Source organism: Pagrus major, chromosome 22 (genome assembly GCF_040436345.1).
Source record: "Pagrus major chromosome 22, Pma_NU_1.0".
NCBI classification, from domain to species: Eukaryota; Metazoa; Chordata; class Actinopteri; order Spariformes; family Sparidae; genus Pagrus; species Pagrus major.
In genome coordinates this window covers 9,720,169-9,737,034 of record NC_133236.1, presented here as the reverse complement: position 1 = coordinate 9,737,034, position 16,866 = coordinate 9,720,169, and the positions used below count along the sequence as shown (strand labels likewise).

General features: G+C 39.4%; 1 protein-coding gene across 1 annotated transcript in view; it reads left to right on the top strand.

The window, feature by feature from the left end:
* The window catches only part of galnt14 (UDP-N-acetyl-alpha-D-galactosamine:polypeptide N-acetylgalactosaminyltransferase 14 (GalNAc-T14)), a 188,229-nt gene that overhangs the window by 167,099 nt on the left and 4,264 nt on the right, over window positions 1–16,866 (top strand). The window contains exon 14 of the mRNA XM_073492794.1: window positions 8,148–8,267. Within this exon, the coding sequence (XP_073348895.1) occupies window positions 8,148–8,267 (120 nt within the window). The remainder of the gene's footprint in view (window positions 1–8,147; window positions 8,268–16,866) is intronic.

The following is a 16,866-nucleotide window of genomic DNA, read 5'->3' as shown; positions in this document are numbered from 1 at the left end:
AAAAATAAGCACATCAAGGATCAAGATAATTTATACACAGGAAATTAAATTTAATTTAAAATTTAAAAACACAATCAAGGAATATATACTGTTATCTAATACATTTTATAAAATGTAATAAAAGTGCTAAACAGGCTGTACTGAAACAGGCAGTGTGGGAGTATAGTAGTGGAAATACTGGAAAAGTTACCTCAGCTCACCTCTCTCTCTCTCTCGCTCCTTCTCTTTGGTCATTACTGTAAGAGATGTAAACAAGAATTCTCTAAGAGACAGTCTTCAAAATAAAACCAAACAGCAGAATATGTGTGTGTGTGTGTGTGTGTGTGTGTGTGTGTTCATGTTCGCGTTCTGTCCTCTCTCAGCCATAATTAATACCCGTAGGATTCTCATTATTCCATGTTTAGAGCGAGTGTGGAGGCTGTGATCTGCTCTAACAAGCCGCCTCACTGAGAGCCAACATGTCAGCAGCTGAAATGCCTGAAGGCTGGAGAGGCCAGTCTGTTACCGGGAGGGTGCTGGTTTAAATCCCTGAACTCACAGGGAGAAATTCTGTGTGTTAAGAGAGTGATTGAGAAACTTTCTTACCAGCTACTGTAGAGAAGCCCTGAAGGGAGGATCCCTGTTTGTTCATGTTCAGAAGCCTGGTTTGAACTGAACGGCTCCCAGGTGGGAATGTTTTTCAATCCAAACAATTTAATTAATTTTTCTCTTCTGTCAGTTTCTCCCTTGAAAAAGGATTTTTTTCCCCCTGGTGTTTGCAAACATCCTTGTAATATCTAATTAAAAGAAAACTCCACAATAAAGAAAAATCCCCTTTATTTAATCCAGTGGCAGACTCAGGATGTTTTAAGAGCAAGGGCGAAAAAAATTAATAGGGCACCACATGTATATATATTATGTTTCCTCTTAGGCAGTGACCTCTAGTGGCTGAAGTAATTATTACAGCAGCAAAGGAGGAAGTCAGGTGAAATAATATAGATCAACGGGAGACCAATGTTTATGTCCAGTGTGAAAGCAAAAGTCAACAAGGAGTTATTTTAATTTACAAAGGTAGATAAATTACGTCACATGTATTCCACACATAAAATGGATAAATTCGTAACTGAAGTAATATGAGTAACGTAAACATAGTTATTTTAAGCCAAACCAACCAAGTAGTTTTGTTGTCTGAACTATATTAGCTCATGAGAAAATGACCATACTTCTCACTTGATTTACTACCTCAGTAAACAGTTTCCTAATGAGTTCATGGTCTCAGTCGCTAATTTAAAGTCTTCTTCAAGACAGCATGATGTTCATTTAGTAAATTATGGTCCCATTTAGACTAAAATGGATGATAAATCAAGGGGATGCTTTCGGGTGTGGCTACCTTGTGATTAATAAATCACTACCATGGCGTGTCCTTGGGTTGCCAGTCAGATTCAATCAGGATAACCTCCCCAGGTCCACCCCCTCGTTTGGCCGTAATGCCAGACTCGAAGCTACAAAACAGTAGTCCACAAACCAATAACTGATGTGATGAAGTTGTAATTTTGTCAACTTTATTCTGTGAACCTGGTTTTCCTGCGTCGTGTACAGTTTTAACTAATTTAAGTGATAAAACTAACTAGTTTATGCCATATTATCTAAATCAGATATTTGGAGGCAAAACAGCGAATCCAAATGGCGGTTATAAGCACTCATTACATCAAAAAAAATGTGTGTGTAGAACTACAGTAATTGCAGTAGATCAAAGTTGAATCAGGAAGCTTTTGTGCAAGATCGAATATATGTTTACAATAGATAAATTGATTAATAATTGAAATGTTTGCCTTCCAAGTAAATCTGGTAATACTGAAGATTGTTTACAAACTATAGCATTATCTCACATCTGATGTTCCTGCCATGTTAAGCCTGTTGGAGCATCCAAGTTGTTGCGTTATCATAACTATAATCGATAATGACAGAAAAACTATTAAAACAAGATCAAGGGTTTTTTCTTAAACTGCATAATACACTTCGAGACCATATTAGTCATATTGAGAGCAGCTACAATAGTTTAATAGCAGAACACGTGTAAATGATCTGAAACAACTACCATGAACACAAAGACTCTGGTTTCAGCCCCTCAGAAACAAAGAGAGGATTTCTTTAAAGCCTCCATTTAGCACCGCCAGCGTTCACATACAGGGAGAAATCAATAGCAGAAGAGGAGAGAGCAATTTGTAAACCTACAGCAGCAGAAAACAGAGCAGACTGCTTGTGATGTCAGTCATCTCGAAGTCAAATATATTCTGCTCTTCTATTAGTGTTTCACTTAATTTAAGGGTGACAGCTGTGTACAACAGAGCAGGGATATAAGACGAAGGAGACCAGGAGAGTGACGGGCATGAAATGCGACCCACTGAGCCACAAAAACATCATTCTGAACACAATTTGGACCAAATGTAATGAGTGCACAGGCATGAAGTTGCGGTTATGGTGGCTGTGAATGTTGAGCAGCTCAGTCAACTTTCTCAGAATAAAAAAAGCTTTGTAGATCGAGCTGCAGATGTCAACATTCTTTTGACTCCTTATTCATCCAGCAGGGAGCACAAACAGGCTGTTTCAGTGCTGACCTGCTTCATGTTTAGCTACACAACCACTGAGCGTGTTTATCTGCAAACCAATAACTCTAATTACACTGAGTGATTGGTTTAAAACTGTTTAAACCTCATATCTATTATCGCCTCGCTTGCATCATGTTTTCACTTTTGATCTTCCTCTGTGTTTTCTCTCCAGGACTATGCTCTGTGAATACCAGTGAAATGACACTACACAACAATTTCAAGCTATTTATTGGCTTTCGTGTGTCGTTTCCATAAAGATGATGATGTATCTAATCATTTCTCAGTTTTCCAAGTTCGAACAGTGGTGTGAGCCTGACTCATTGTTGATTAATGTTGGAATAACCAGGCAGACCCGCTCTCATCACTGATACTGTGTTACCAAACTGTGGAAACTGTCAACTGCTTTAAGGATCTAGGAACACACACAGATGAGGAAATAAGTTTCACAGTCAGGGTTGTCAGGGATGTCTCAGTATTGCAATATTCACGATAACTGTGGTATAAAAAAGTGAAATATTCATATTGTGTTAATAATGCACATATGATAATATGGTCTGGATGATGAGGCGAAGATGCGGCCTTGTGCATCTTTTGTTTATGACTCAAATTCCTATAAATATCACGATAATATCATTATCATGAATTTGTTTGGCCATGATAATCAAGTAGCAAAAATCTGACATCAGGACAGCCCTAATTTATATATGTAAGAAAGCTAGTCAAAGACTAGGTAAACTGAAGGTGTTGGGGGTCAGTCTTGAAACCTTTGGTGAAGTGTATGCCTGTCTGGTATTGGCACTTGACTTATGTAAGTAAATAGAAACAAGCTGGGTAGGATATAGCAGGGAAGAAGACACAAGATGATCTTTACAGAAGTGCTACATGGGGAAGTCCTGCCAATTATTAATGACAAAACACATCCTCTCCTTCCTGAGTTTGAGTTGCTCTTCTTGGGGCGCCGCTCACAAAGAAAAAGGTCTACAAGGGTTCCTCTATCCCAAAAGCAATTAATGTGGTCACCCAACTACAGTAAGCTGTACACTTTGGGTATAAATGCACTGACTGCTCCACTGTATTTGATTGTGGTGTTTGGATCAAAAATACAATACTGAGCCTTGGTGTGCCTGGATAAGATACGATAAGATAACATATGTTGAGATAAGATGAGATAAGACCTTTCTTGCCTCTGGAAATTAAGTACAACAGCACAAGAGAGGACACATATATACAAAAGTAAACAAATCAAAGTAAGAAAGCCATACACAGAGCAAAGCCCTTGACACTATTGGTTATAATATTATTATAATAACTGATATTACTGACCAAAGTGACAAATGAAATATCTCTGTTTTTTGTAAACATGTATGTGAGGAATGATTAATAGATATATCAATGTGCTGGTCTGAATCATTTTGAAAACCTGCTAATATACAAAACAGTCTATAGTCTCCATAGCAACGACTCTCTGTACTTTGGTTCTAACTGCCGGCTTTTTTAGGCTTTTCTTTGTGGCCGGATATAATTTGTAGCGTCTTAAAATATGAATGAAGACAGTGATAGTGAGCTACTTGCTACAGTTGTATTTCTTGGACTGATGAAACAGCAAAACTAAAAGATGTGTGGGTAGTGAGTGTTTGGTTGAGCGAGAGAAAGAGAGTGGGATGAGAGTTACAGTGAGCGTGAGCAGTTTATCAGTAAATTTAAATTTTAAGGCTCGTGTCATGCAGTCACAGTTGTTCCTCAGTCTTTTCCCCAGTCCAAAACCCTTTTTTTTAGCTGCTGACAGATTGTAAGTGTCTTGACCAGCTGACTTTGCTACAAGGTGCTTTTTGGTTGTTGAAACAGGTGATGTGCTTTAGGTTTTAAAACCAGCCACTGGCAATTGACATGCTGAGTCGCAGGCAACGATATCAGCTGGCTCAGGTCGAGCTGTGACTGACAAGTTCACACCGCTGCAACTTTTCACTGCAGTGCTCTAAAACAGTTCTGTCTCATTGCAAATCTTTTGTCAGAACTGAGCTTAAGAAATATTATAACTAAGACTGAAATATTTGTATAACGTGTATGAAAATGCTTATAACAATATCATAGGAGTAGAAGTGATACAATGATGATTACAGAGTATTGTTGATATTATGATGTAGTAGCATGCAGTGAGATAAGTATTATAATTATGGTGTTATTCTACTGGCAAAACAAATAATGATATTAATAATAATATCAAAAAAATATAATAACCCAGGGAGATTTGAAATGATCAAAGAAACCATACAAAGACATTCACATTAGCACATATTTAAGCAAAACTAATTGATTTTGTTCCTCAAAATATTTCGGGTTCAGACTGGATCTTTAGTGTGCATGTAAAGGCGCCAGCTGAACCCTGGGAGGCTCCAGCAGAGAAGATATATTGAGCTACAGCACCAATTAACCTCCAATGTCATTCTCTCTGCTGCAGTTCAATAAATCAATCATACGGTGAAATAAACCCCGCAGCGTTGAGTTATTCAAGATAAAGCTCCATATATCACTGAGCTGCTTTGAAAAGACCTCCTGCTGTCCCCTCACTAACCAACTCTCACCCTCCATCACTCCATACGGGCCAATGAGCTGGCTTATAGCAGCTTATAGCAGTATGATAATGGTAATAACTCACCCAAGATGTATGTGTCTCTAAATGCAGGATGACGTATAGTTATGTAATGATAGTTGATTATTTTCTCTTAACAAATCACTAATCATCATAAGCAGAAATAAGTAGTTGAGTAACCAATCAAGAAAAAAATTGCACCCTGTGTGAAGTGGGCGCACAAGTTCAACGTCTTTTCAAATCAATTTGGGATCTCTCGGCTTCTGGAGACTTGGATTATGCCGGACGAGCTGTATGGAGCATTTTTATGTTTTTTCCGTTGTTTTTTTTTTTAAGCCTTAAAACAAGTCCCCAGCTACTTCAGTTGTTTAGGGGAATGCTGCAACACTGTTTTGCTGTGAAGCTCCAGAAATGTTTTGCAGAATACAAAACTTCACCTGACTTTCCATAAACATGGAGGTGAGGAGATAATGACTGAATTTTCATTTTTGGGTTAACTTACACTTTAAGTAAAAGTACTACTTGCAAAATGTTATTAAAGTATCAAAAGTAAGTACTAATAATTCAGAAAAAATGCCTTTAACTTACTTAAAATGCTACTAATACTTAAAATGCCTTTAACTTACTTACTAATTTTAGCTATTTTATATACTGCTGAGTAGCTAAATCAGTGCATCATGTTGTATAATTTTATGTTTAGAAAACTTTTATTATTATATACTTTTTTATAGAAAAAGAATTATAGAAAACTGTGATATAAGTTCAACTGTCAAGCAAATGTAATGTAGTAAAGAGTGTAGCTATTCCCTCTGAATTGTAGGACCTGTATGTACTTAGTAAATGTCTTTGCCACGGGCTCTTAAATATGACAATGCTGCTGTGTTTTTCATCATTGCATATTTGATATGTTTTGGTTAACTGACTCTTCGTTTTACCATGATAATAATTAAAGTCGATGACTACTGGCTATTATTAGAACATGGTTTAAAATATGTGGCACCTCTTTATGTCTTTATTTGAAATATCAGTGTGAGAACATGTATTTGTTCTAGATGTGTCAAGATGTGACTCACTTTGGTGTGACCCTTATATTGTCTGTCCCCCGAGGGTGTGGAAAACCCTTAAACACACACAGAGAGACACACAAACACTGGACAAGTTGAATTTAGCTACTGTAATAATCCTGACCTAGTTATACGTTGGTGTGTGTGTGTGTCTGTGTCTGTGTGTGTGTGCGTGTGTGTGCGTGTGCGCCCTTGCGTGTGTTTGTTTGTTTCTCCTCTGAGCTCTTTTTTTTCCCTCACACGTCCTTCTCCTACATGATCATTAATACATCAGGGTGATGTTACTTTGAACCTCGACCTCATTATTATTTGCTGCCAGTAACAATATGTGTGAGTGTGTGTGTTTGAATATTTTAAAGGCTACATCTATGCAGAGGTGGCAAAAGACCACACATTTTTTCCTCCAGTAGAAGTACAGATACTTGTGTAAAAAAAGACTCTCGTAAAAGTAGAAGTACTGATTCAACTTCTTTACTCCAGTAAAAGTAATAAAGTACAGGCTCTGAAATGTACTCAGAGTATCAAAGTAAAAATTATCCCTCTTAACGTCTGTATTTCGTCTCGCCACGTCTGCCATGTGTGATGTGCACTGATAGGTTGAAATCGGTCTTGTGATGATCTCTTTTCCTTAATAACTCTTCTCATAATTCCCTTTTGGCTGCTTTATCTTTGTTAACTGGGGCTGTACGCAGCCAGCATTTTATGACAGTTAGGAGTATGCAAAAGTGAAAAATTGTTTGGGTGCACTTGTGCCCCCTGACACCCAGTTTTGACTAAGAACTCCGGGTATTATTGAGGTCAATTATTTTACCGGTACTTGAAGAAATGAGGGAGAGAATTAGAGATAAAGACCTTCAGCTTTTCAAGCACAGAGATTTTGGAAAATATGGTGTGCCAAGGTTATTAACTTTTGAGTTTTAGTTATTAATCATTTTAGCCAACCTTTTAAAAACCTAAGAAGAATTGGTACACTCGAAGATGTTTGAAAAGCATTTTGTGAAGCACCAGGTATCACTGTCCTTTGTTAGGTCCCAAGTAGAGCTGCAACGATCAGTCGATTAATCAATTGGTTGGTTGAAAATTAAAACCAACTCTTTTCATTTTTGATCCATTCTTTCAAAATGTTCAGCAACAGCTTATATTGTTTTAAGCTTTTGTACAAAATTAAGTTATTTGTCAAAAAAAAAAAGATTGACAGCGTGGCTCATCAACATTGTGAGGAAATTTCTCCAAAAAATATGAAATATCATAAAAATGCCAAAATACACTAGAGTGGGGCTTTAAGCCAAAACATGTTTATAATATAAACATGTTGTAAACTTAAACAGATTATAAGCACAGCGTTGTATTAATGAAATCGAAAATTGAACCTATAAAGTAGTTTTTCAGGAACATTTCTTTTGGCGATGGGGTTGGTGAGCTTATCACCTTATCAACAGTGCTGCACCTCACTAAAATCCCTGCAGCCATGTTCCAACACCTGGCAGGGGAACCTGAACCTGAGGTGTGGAGGCTAACAACTGAAGATTAACACGGTTGGTTTGGGAATAACACGTTCATTAATCAAATATCAGCATAATTTTGGTCATATAGTGCATTTGTATTGTAAAATCAGATGTTCAGTTTATAAAGATGTCAGATGAGGCACTGCTCTACTCTGAATGCACAGGAGCATAGAATGGAAATACAGGTGAAGAACCAATACATTGAAATAAACTAAATGTCACTTACATTTCTCTCTTCTCCCGGAAAGACTTATCTTCCCGACTGCTTATCAGAAACAAAACTAAAGCTGAAGCAGCCCTCGAAAATGTCAGTTCTCAAAAACCCAGCTGATGAGCAACATTTGAAACACTGAAGTGATAAAATAAATATTTTTTTCTCTCTCTCTGTCTCTGTCTCCAGGAGTGGGTGTACACTCACGGTCAGCAGATCCGACAGCAGCAGCACTGTCTGTCTCTGTCCACCACCTTCCCTGCCTCCCAGGTCCTCCTGCTGCCCTGCAACATGGCGGATGGCAAGCAGGTCTGCACACACACTCACAGACACAGACACACACACACACACACACACACACACACACTCACACAGATACATACGCAATACAGGTGGTGTGTTGCTGCAGGCCACTCAATATCGTATATCATATGGCTGATAAATTAATCTAAATGTTAATTAATCTAAAGCTCAATTTGTCTAAAGATGATCGTTACACACACACACACACACACACACACACACACACACACATTCACGCTGCAGGGGAAGATGCTTGACACTTTTTTGGACAGGCAGCTTGCAAAACTCTCTCACACACACATCCACACACACACACACACTTGTCATTACCTGACCACTGGGCACCTTGACAGCGTCCCAAAAGCCCCTGCAGCAGAGAACAACCTGACAACCAATAAATCACCTGTGAGAGAGAGAGAGGGAGGGAGGAAGGAAGAGAGGAGGGGAGGCGCAGGTGGAAAGGTGAAGCAAGACAGACAAAAGAGGAGAAAGAGAGAAAAGGAGGGAGGGAGAGAAGGAGGAGGTAAGTCATGGGAGAGCGAGTGGTAGCTGAAGATTAGCTCATTACACCTCACCAACTGTTCAGTCTGCATGGAGAAATGTGCTGAAGTGTGTGTGTGTGTGTGTGTGTAGAAATGCATTTCTGTTTGTGTTAATCCCACTTGTATTCCTGTAAATCTGCTGGATAGGATCAAACATGAAAACATTTTTAATGTTTTTACACACGTGTGTTTTTTCACCGTGTGATTGCTGTTGTTATTATCTGTGAGTCATCAGTGATGGGTGAGAAAGACGAAGCGGCCTGAAAGAAAGATGGAGAGAGAAGAGTGGGGAAGAAATACAAAAGAGGAGGAAAGAAATAATGAAAACAGAGACAAGGAAATAAAGAAAGAGAAATAAGAGGAAAGGAGAATGAGAACAGTTGGAAAGGAAACAAAAGGAGGAGGGAAAGAATGATGTGATAATGAACGAAAAAAACAGGATGAGAAAGAGATGGAGAAAGACAGAAATCAAATTAATGGAGGAGAAGAGAAGGAATGAAAAGAGACAAGGAAATAAAGAGAGAGTAAAGGGGGGAAGAGGAAAGAGGGGATGAGGAAGAGATAGAGGAAGATGGAAATTAATACAACGAAGGAATGAAAACAGACAGAAGGAAATAAAAAGAGAAATTAGAGGGAAGGAAGAGGGGAATGGTTGGAAAGGAAACAAAAAGGAGGAAGGAAAGATTGACGTGATGCTGACGAGGAAAGAAGGGAATGGAAGGGAATAAAACAGAAAGAGAGATAAAGGAAGAAAAGAAAAGGGAGGAGGGGGAAAGTGAAGAGGATAAAGGAAAAAGTCCTAAGCAAACTGGCAAGCGATGCGTCATATCAGGCCTAATTTCTGCCCCCTAACACACAGCGAGTGCACAGCAGCACATCGTCAGGACCTCAGAACAAAGTAGGAAGAATAATACATCACACGCAGTGAATCTGAAGTCTTTTGTATTTTATTATTTCACTTTATTTCTCACCTGAAGACTTAATCCTTCCTGTTCTGACTTTACAATAGTGAGACTGTGACTTTGACAGGTTTGGCTATTTTTATACTCAGGATAAAGTTCCCTTGTGGCAGCAACAGCACCACAGAAGAAGTGCTACCACCAAACCAGACAAGGTGGAGGTACGATAGACATGTCAGTCAGGAGGGAATCAGGAAAAAAAGATGTTTTTCTGGAGCGTCATTCGGCGTCAATGCTGGAAATTAGGACAGCAGTGAATTCTGTCCCAGCACGTGGCAGATTCAGTTAAACTAGCGTGAGTGTGGAGCTGGAACAGGAGAGAGAAATACAAAATGAAAGAAAGAAAGAAAGAAAGAAAGAAGGTAAACAGGGTGTATGCGGGGTCTTGAAAAGGATTAAAAGTTGATCAATCAATTTGATACTTTTAGCTGATAATACTGACTGTTTAGTTGTACAATCACTATACAGTAAATGTAAGTTAAAGTGTGTCACTGATGTAACTGGTTAGAACTCGAAGTGGCGATGAGGTCTTAAAATGTATGAAAAGGGTCTTAACAAAGGTCTCAAAAGGTATTGAATTTAACTTCAGGATTCCTGCATATACCCTGGTAAAGGACAAGACGGTACTAAAAGGTACTTGAAAGGAAGAAAAAACAATGACAGAAAGGAAGAAAAAGAAAATAGGTTGGAAGGACGGAAGGTGAAAGAAGGAAAAAAGAATTAAACAATGCAAGGTGGATAGGAAAGAAGAAACGAATAAGGGAAGGTGTGAAGGAAGAAAGTGAAAGAAGGGAAGGAAAGAAGGAAGAAAGGAAAGACAGCAAGAAATAAGGAAAAGGAAAAGGAAACGAAAGAAGATAGAATGACAGAAAGGAAGATAGATAGGAAGGAATGAAGTGAGGAAGGAAAGAAGGAATAAAGGAAAGACAGAAGGAAAGAAAAAACAAAGGAAGGAAGAAAGAATGACAGAAACGAAGATAGATAGGAAGGAACGAAGTAGGAAAGGAAAGAAGACAGTAAAAAGCAGAAAGAAAGGAAGGAATGAAGTAAGGAAGGTAGGTGGGTAGAAAGGAGGGGCGGAAGAGTGGAAGAAAGTCAGGTAGACAAAGGAAAGAAGGAAGGAAGAGGAAGAAAAGACAACACGTAGGAAAGGGACAAAGAAAGAAGAGAAGAAAATATTCAACAATAAACAATAGATTCAGAGAGAGACAAAGAAGGAATAACAGGCAGAAAGAGCTGAAGTGTGTGACTAATAAATGAAAGCGGTACACAACACACACACATACACACACTTGCCTGTGTGCACAGCTCACACAGGCAGGTGTGATATAGCTGGAGGAGATGCAGTTGAGTCCTGTTATATATATATATCAGATACCAGACTGTTAAATTAACTGTCTAAAAAAATGTAGCACATGCACACTAACACACACACACACACACACACACAGTGGCTGTGTATTCATGTGTGTTTGTATTTGAGCTGAGCCACTGAAGCACATCGCTGTCATGTAACTGAAACTGGTAAACCTTTGTACCAACACACACACAAACACACACACAGAGCTGTTACATGTCCCAGCAGAGTGTGTGTGTGTGTTTCTGTGTGCGTGTTTGTGTCAGCAGACAGGAAGTAGAGCGATGATAGCTAATTAGAGCAAAGATCCACTGGAGAAACAGCCCAGATCTGACTGGTAGAGAGACACTGACACACACTGCTGAGAGAGAGAGAGCGAGAGAGGTCAAAGTAAGGATAGAGAGAGAAGGAGGGAGCGTGATGGGACGAGAGACACTGAGATAGACAGAAAAAGAGACAGAGAGTGTTGCAGACAAGAGAACTAAACAGATCATGACTAATAGAGGGAGGGGAGACAGGCAGAGTTGGAGAGGGAATAGAGAGAAACAAGCAAAGTAAAAGTGAAAAACAGACTTTTCAACATGTGTGGAAATATGTATTCTGTAAAAATATGCTCCAGAGATACAGCCAGTATCCACTTAGATTAGAATTTTTCCTTTGCTCTTCCTTGTCATTCAAATTCTTGAAACAGCTGTCAAGGCCTATAAAATGCAAAACAACATCTTTGTGGCGTCCATGTTGCCCCAACATTCTGACTCACACATGAACACAGCAAAGTTGGAAGAACGACTTCCAACTCGGTAAATGCGACCATCCAAGGAGCATGTGAATGCAGCAAAGGACCCACCATTTAGTTCAACAAAAACTCCCAATAAACTAGAATGCCATTCAGTAGAGCGCATACGTCTGCTAGAACTCAACTGGTGAGGTCCCCTTGAATTGAATCAAGCCTAATACAATATCAAACAAATGAAAGAAACCTCAGGAAGAGCAACAGAGGAAGGATTTATCTCTGAAGATGGACAGACAGGAAATAGATGTCCTATTTACAAATCAAACCAACATAGTCAGGATGAGAAACATTATAGATAGATTGTTATGAAGACAAAGGGGATCCAAGAGGAGCCTTGTAATCTCACTAATGCGAGGATGACATGCACAACATTTATATCTTTGGAATGATCACCATGTCAGATAAGTTGGTCATACTGCCTTTAATCCACGGTGTGACTCGCCAAGAGACACGTCAGACTGAGTGAACCCTGTCCTGTTGATCAGGAATGTCAACAACCATGACACATTGTAGCTGAGAGAAGGCAAATACATTCAGACGCGCATTAAATGACACATTGTTTTACCCAATACTCATTTTGTTCCTGACACCACACATCTGTTGGATCAGGCCAAACTTTTAGTCACATCCCAATACAACAGGACTGAAAATATGGATTCTCTATTACCACATGTCGCAGGTGTAGCAGCAGCAATGTAAAGTATTCGATATATACATGAGAAAAGTGAAGGATTGTGTAAAACAGCATACATTTTGTCAACAGAAACTAAGAAGAAAATTATTAGTTGACGACTCTTTTACCCAACAAAACTAAAACAAAACAAAAAAGTAACATCAACAATATCTTTCACTGCCAAAAATATATGTTTTTAAGAGGTTGACTTAGCAATTATTTTGACTTGTACTACTGTTAGAAAGAAACATCATGCATTCAGTAACATAATGCCTCAGTCAGTAATGTTATTAGAAGTCACCAGATGAATTTATGGACTAAATTCATCCTCATTTCACTAGAAATTAAGCATGAACCTGCAGCAAAACAGCTGATACAAGCAGCTAAACACATGCAGGACGCTGACATTAAACAAGAGTTAGTTTATGTAACAGTATCAAGTGCTGTTCATGTAACGTTAACATTATTTCAGTTAGATAATAAGACTAAAGAGTCCAGGATTAATGTCAACCATCTAAGCTTCCTCTAGGTCGGGGCTGGCCAAAGCTGCCACAGTTGGCACGTCATAAGATTCAGTTTGGCCTGCCAGATGTTTTGTAGTGAAAAACAAATACAAAGAATGATTTATTAAAAGATCTCATATCACTGTTCATGCAATTTAAACATGGCGAATCCCTAATTAATGTTATTTTTTTTAAATCTGAGCACAGAGGGCAGAGTGACACTTTTGGAACCGCAGATCCTAGCACCATTTTGCAACTTAAACTGGCAATAGACCAGTGTTCTGCTTGCATATCATTACAAAGTAAATGTTGATTACACAATGTAATGGGTATAGAATCATGAAACCATCAGCATTTATATTGGTTCCCTACAAACCTGCCGCCGGGCACGTGGTCACCCTGGAAAAGGAAGGTTAACTGGCGATCCATTTCTATTATTGACTAAATGATTGAATAATCTCGTGTTTTGTCCGGTGTTGTTGTTATTTGTGACTCTGAGGAAAACTGAAACGATCTTTGCAACAGCAGCACCAACAATAATACCACTTGGCAACCCCGGGGGGGAAAGGTTGTCTGTTGACAGTTAAACAATAGAACACAGTAGGTGTTTGGTTTTGGCCCGTGGCCCACCATTAAGTTTCAGTTTTGATCCTCCAAGGGAAAGAGTTTGGGCACCCCTGCTGTTGATGTTTGTTAAAGAAATGAAGGTACATCATCCAACATCTTAGCTTCTCCTCTCAAGCTAAATCTAGACAGTGAACGGTATTTCATCCAACAAGTGAGTGAATCCAACTTCTGAATGATCAGCTGCTCACAGGTAGCTGTGGTCATGTTAAGTCTAATGCTAGGTGAGCATGAGTGACATAAAGTGAGCAGTCTCTGTTCTGCTGCGTGGCATGGACACTGTGTGTGTGTGTGTGTGTGTGTGTGTGTGTGTGTGTGTGTGTGTGTGTGTGTGTGTGTGTGTGTGTGTGTGTGTAAACAAGTAAACAGAACCTTTTCAACAAACCTTGTGATAGAGAACAACACCTGTAACCATGGTAACTGTACTACATTAGCTGTAGCTTCAGATTTCTTCGAGTGAGGCATACGAATCAAAAATGCACAAGAATGAAAACTATCCAAAATAAAACCAACAAAACTCAAAAAATCTTGTTCAAAAATATTTTAGTTAGCATTTACAGTTAGCACTAATCACAGAGTTTGTGTTGTTAAGGAGTGCTCTAAGGTTACTAAAGAACATGAAATTAGGGCCAGGATTTATTTTACAACTGATTGATCAGGTTACTTTTCTGCACCGAACAAGTCTGCTCAGACTGGCAACAACAAGGAAATGAAATGCCAGACTCTTGAAATTCCCCTGAAGTAGGAAAGCCAAGAAGTAGTCATGAAACTTTAATACTCCCAAACGCCCCAAAGGAGGGAAATTCAGGTCTATCTGCATTCACCCTGTGATGACCTGATCCCAGTGCATCATGGGAGAGACTCCCATGAAATTTTAAGATCCCCTCCACACACGTATTAAGACATACAAAAAATTCCCTTACGTTTGTTTGACCAGTTTTTTGCAGAAAAAAAAGTAATTTTCAAAGTAAAATCCTTAAAACTTCACCTCCTCCTCCCTCATTAAAAATTCTGTAAGATATATAAAATGCAAATATTTTTCATTTCACACGTTGAATTGCTGGACATGAGATTTCTCCAACGTCTCCCACTTTGAAGCTCATCCTTCGTGTAATGCTGCATTCATCCCATTTCCCAAGTTGGGAAGTCTTTCTTAAGACTTTGGTGTGTTTTTGCGCATCATGTCCGAATGTGGGAACAACATGGACTCCAAAAAAGAGGTTGTTTTGCATTTTGTCGCTCATAATGTTTAAACAACACGCTGACAGCTGTTTCGAAAATACATACAATGACTATACAACACATACAAAATTTTCTCTGACTGTCCGAGTTGTTGTTTTGACTTGAGAGGGCATTCACGTGAATTTTCCCATCAGAAAAAACATTTTTTTCAATAATTCCAGCAGCACATGAAGCCACAGTTTGTGCACTGGAGGCTTCAAGTTTCCACATCACACTTGTGTTGCTGACTATTGGACCAGCGTTGGCTTCCAATCTATTTGTAGCCCCACCTCTTAGAATCAGATTGTCTTTAATGAGCACGGTGAAAATGTACACCCGAGCAATGATTGTGAAAACAGCTCTGCACGTACATCATTCTACACACTGGCACTCAAACCATCAACTGTAGGAGAAAGAGGAAAAACACTTCTCTGACAGCAGGGGGACTTTAATGTATTTACAGTATTAAAAGAGAGACAGTGTGTGGAGGAGGACAGATGTTATTCTCACAGGCCGACGTCAGCAGTGCTGCAGCACTCAGTAATGAGGTGAATACTAATTGATTTACTTTTAATTATCCCTCCTCTTTTTTTTTCTCAATTAAAAAGCTCCGCGGCCCGTCGCTACACTGTGATGAGCGAGTCATGTCGACAACCCACTATGCAACCCACAGAACAAAGCCAGTGTGTGTGTGTGTGTGTGTGTGTGTATGCGTGCGTGTGTGTGTGTGTGTAGTTGGAAGGCCTTGAGATCAAGATACATGACAGCGATACGCTTCAGAGGCCCAGTGAACACAATATGGCCGCTCGCCGCCAGTATACACACTGATACAAAGATATAAACACAGATACACACAGATACATGCGCACACTCAAATTACACACATGCACACAGATTCTGTTTTTGTGTCTTGTCTCTTTTTTTCCTCTTCATCTTTGTCTCTTCCTGTGTCTCTCTCTCTCTCTCCATGTCTCTCTCTCCCCCTCTCTGTCTCTTTATGTCTCTCTCTCCATGTCTCTCTCTCCCCCTCTCTGTCTCTTTATGTCTCTCTCTCCATGTCTCTCTCTCCCCCTCTCTGTCTCTTTATGTCTCTCTCTCTATGTCTCTCTCTCCCCCTCTCTGTCTCTTTATGTCTCTCTCTCCCCCTCTCTGTCTCTTTGTCTCTCTCTCTATGTCTCTCTCTCCCCCTCTCTGTCTCTTTATGTCTCTCTTTTTATGTCTCTCTCTCTCTCTCTGTCTCTCTCTATGTCTGTATGTCTCTCTCTCTGACGACTGCCTTTCAGACCCACAGCTGGATAAAAGCCTCTTTTCATGTTTGATCATATCTGCCGCTTTGTTTTGCCAGCTAAAAAATCCAGCTATGAATAATGCACATACACACACTTTCTCTCTCACACACACATACTCACACCCAATCAGACACACACACACACACACTGCTGGATCGAACAAAAAAAGTCAGGAGAGGGCTCCATCTAGTGGTGACTGGTGGGAATCACCAGTTGTCTGTCAGAAGCTGCCAGCACCCCAGCAGTAAATTTTCACAACCGCATTAATCTGAACAGTAAAGTAAACAGGAATGATTGGGTGTAGAACAGCTGGTGGAGCTGCTCGGCAGTTAATCGTAGTGTTGAGTCAAACCTCGGCTCTTCCTGTCAACATGTTGAAGTTTAACGCTGCTGCTGATGTATGCGTACGAAAATGTGATTCACTTTGAACTTTAGTGTCTGCCAAATCAAATGCCATGAAAAAAGGAAGTAATAAACTATACATTAAAGATAAAATGATGACTATCTGAATATGCACTAGCCTGGTATCAAACATCTGATGCCTTCCATGCTGTTGGATCCGGTACCAGGCTGAATTTTGACGAATTTGTCTTTGACTGTCTACTCATTCATATACCTGCTGCAGGAACTACTTCATTCGCTCG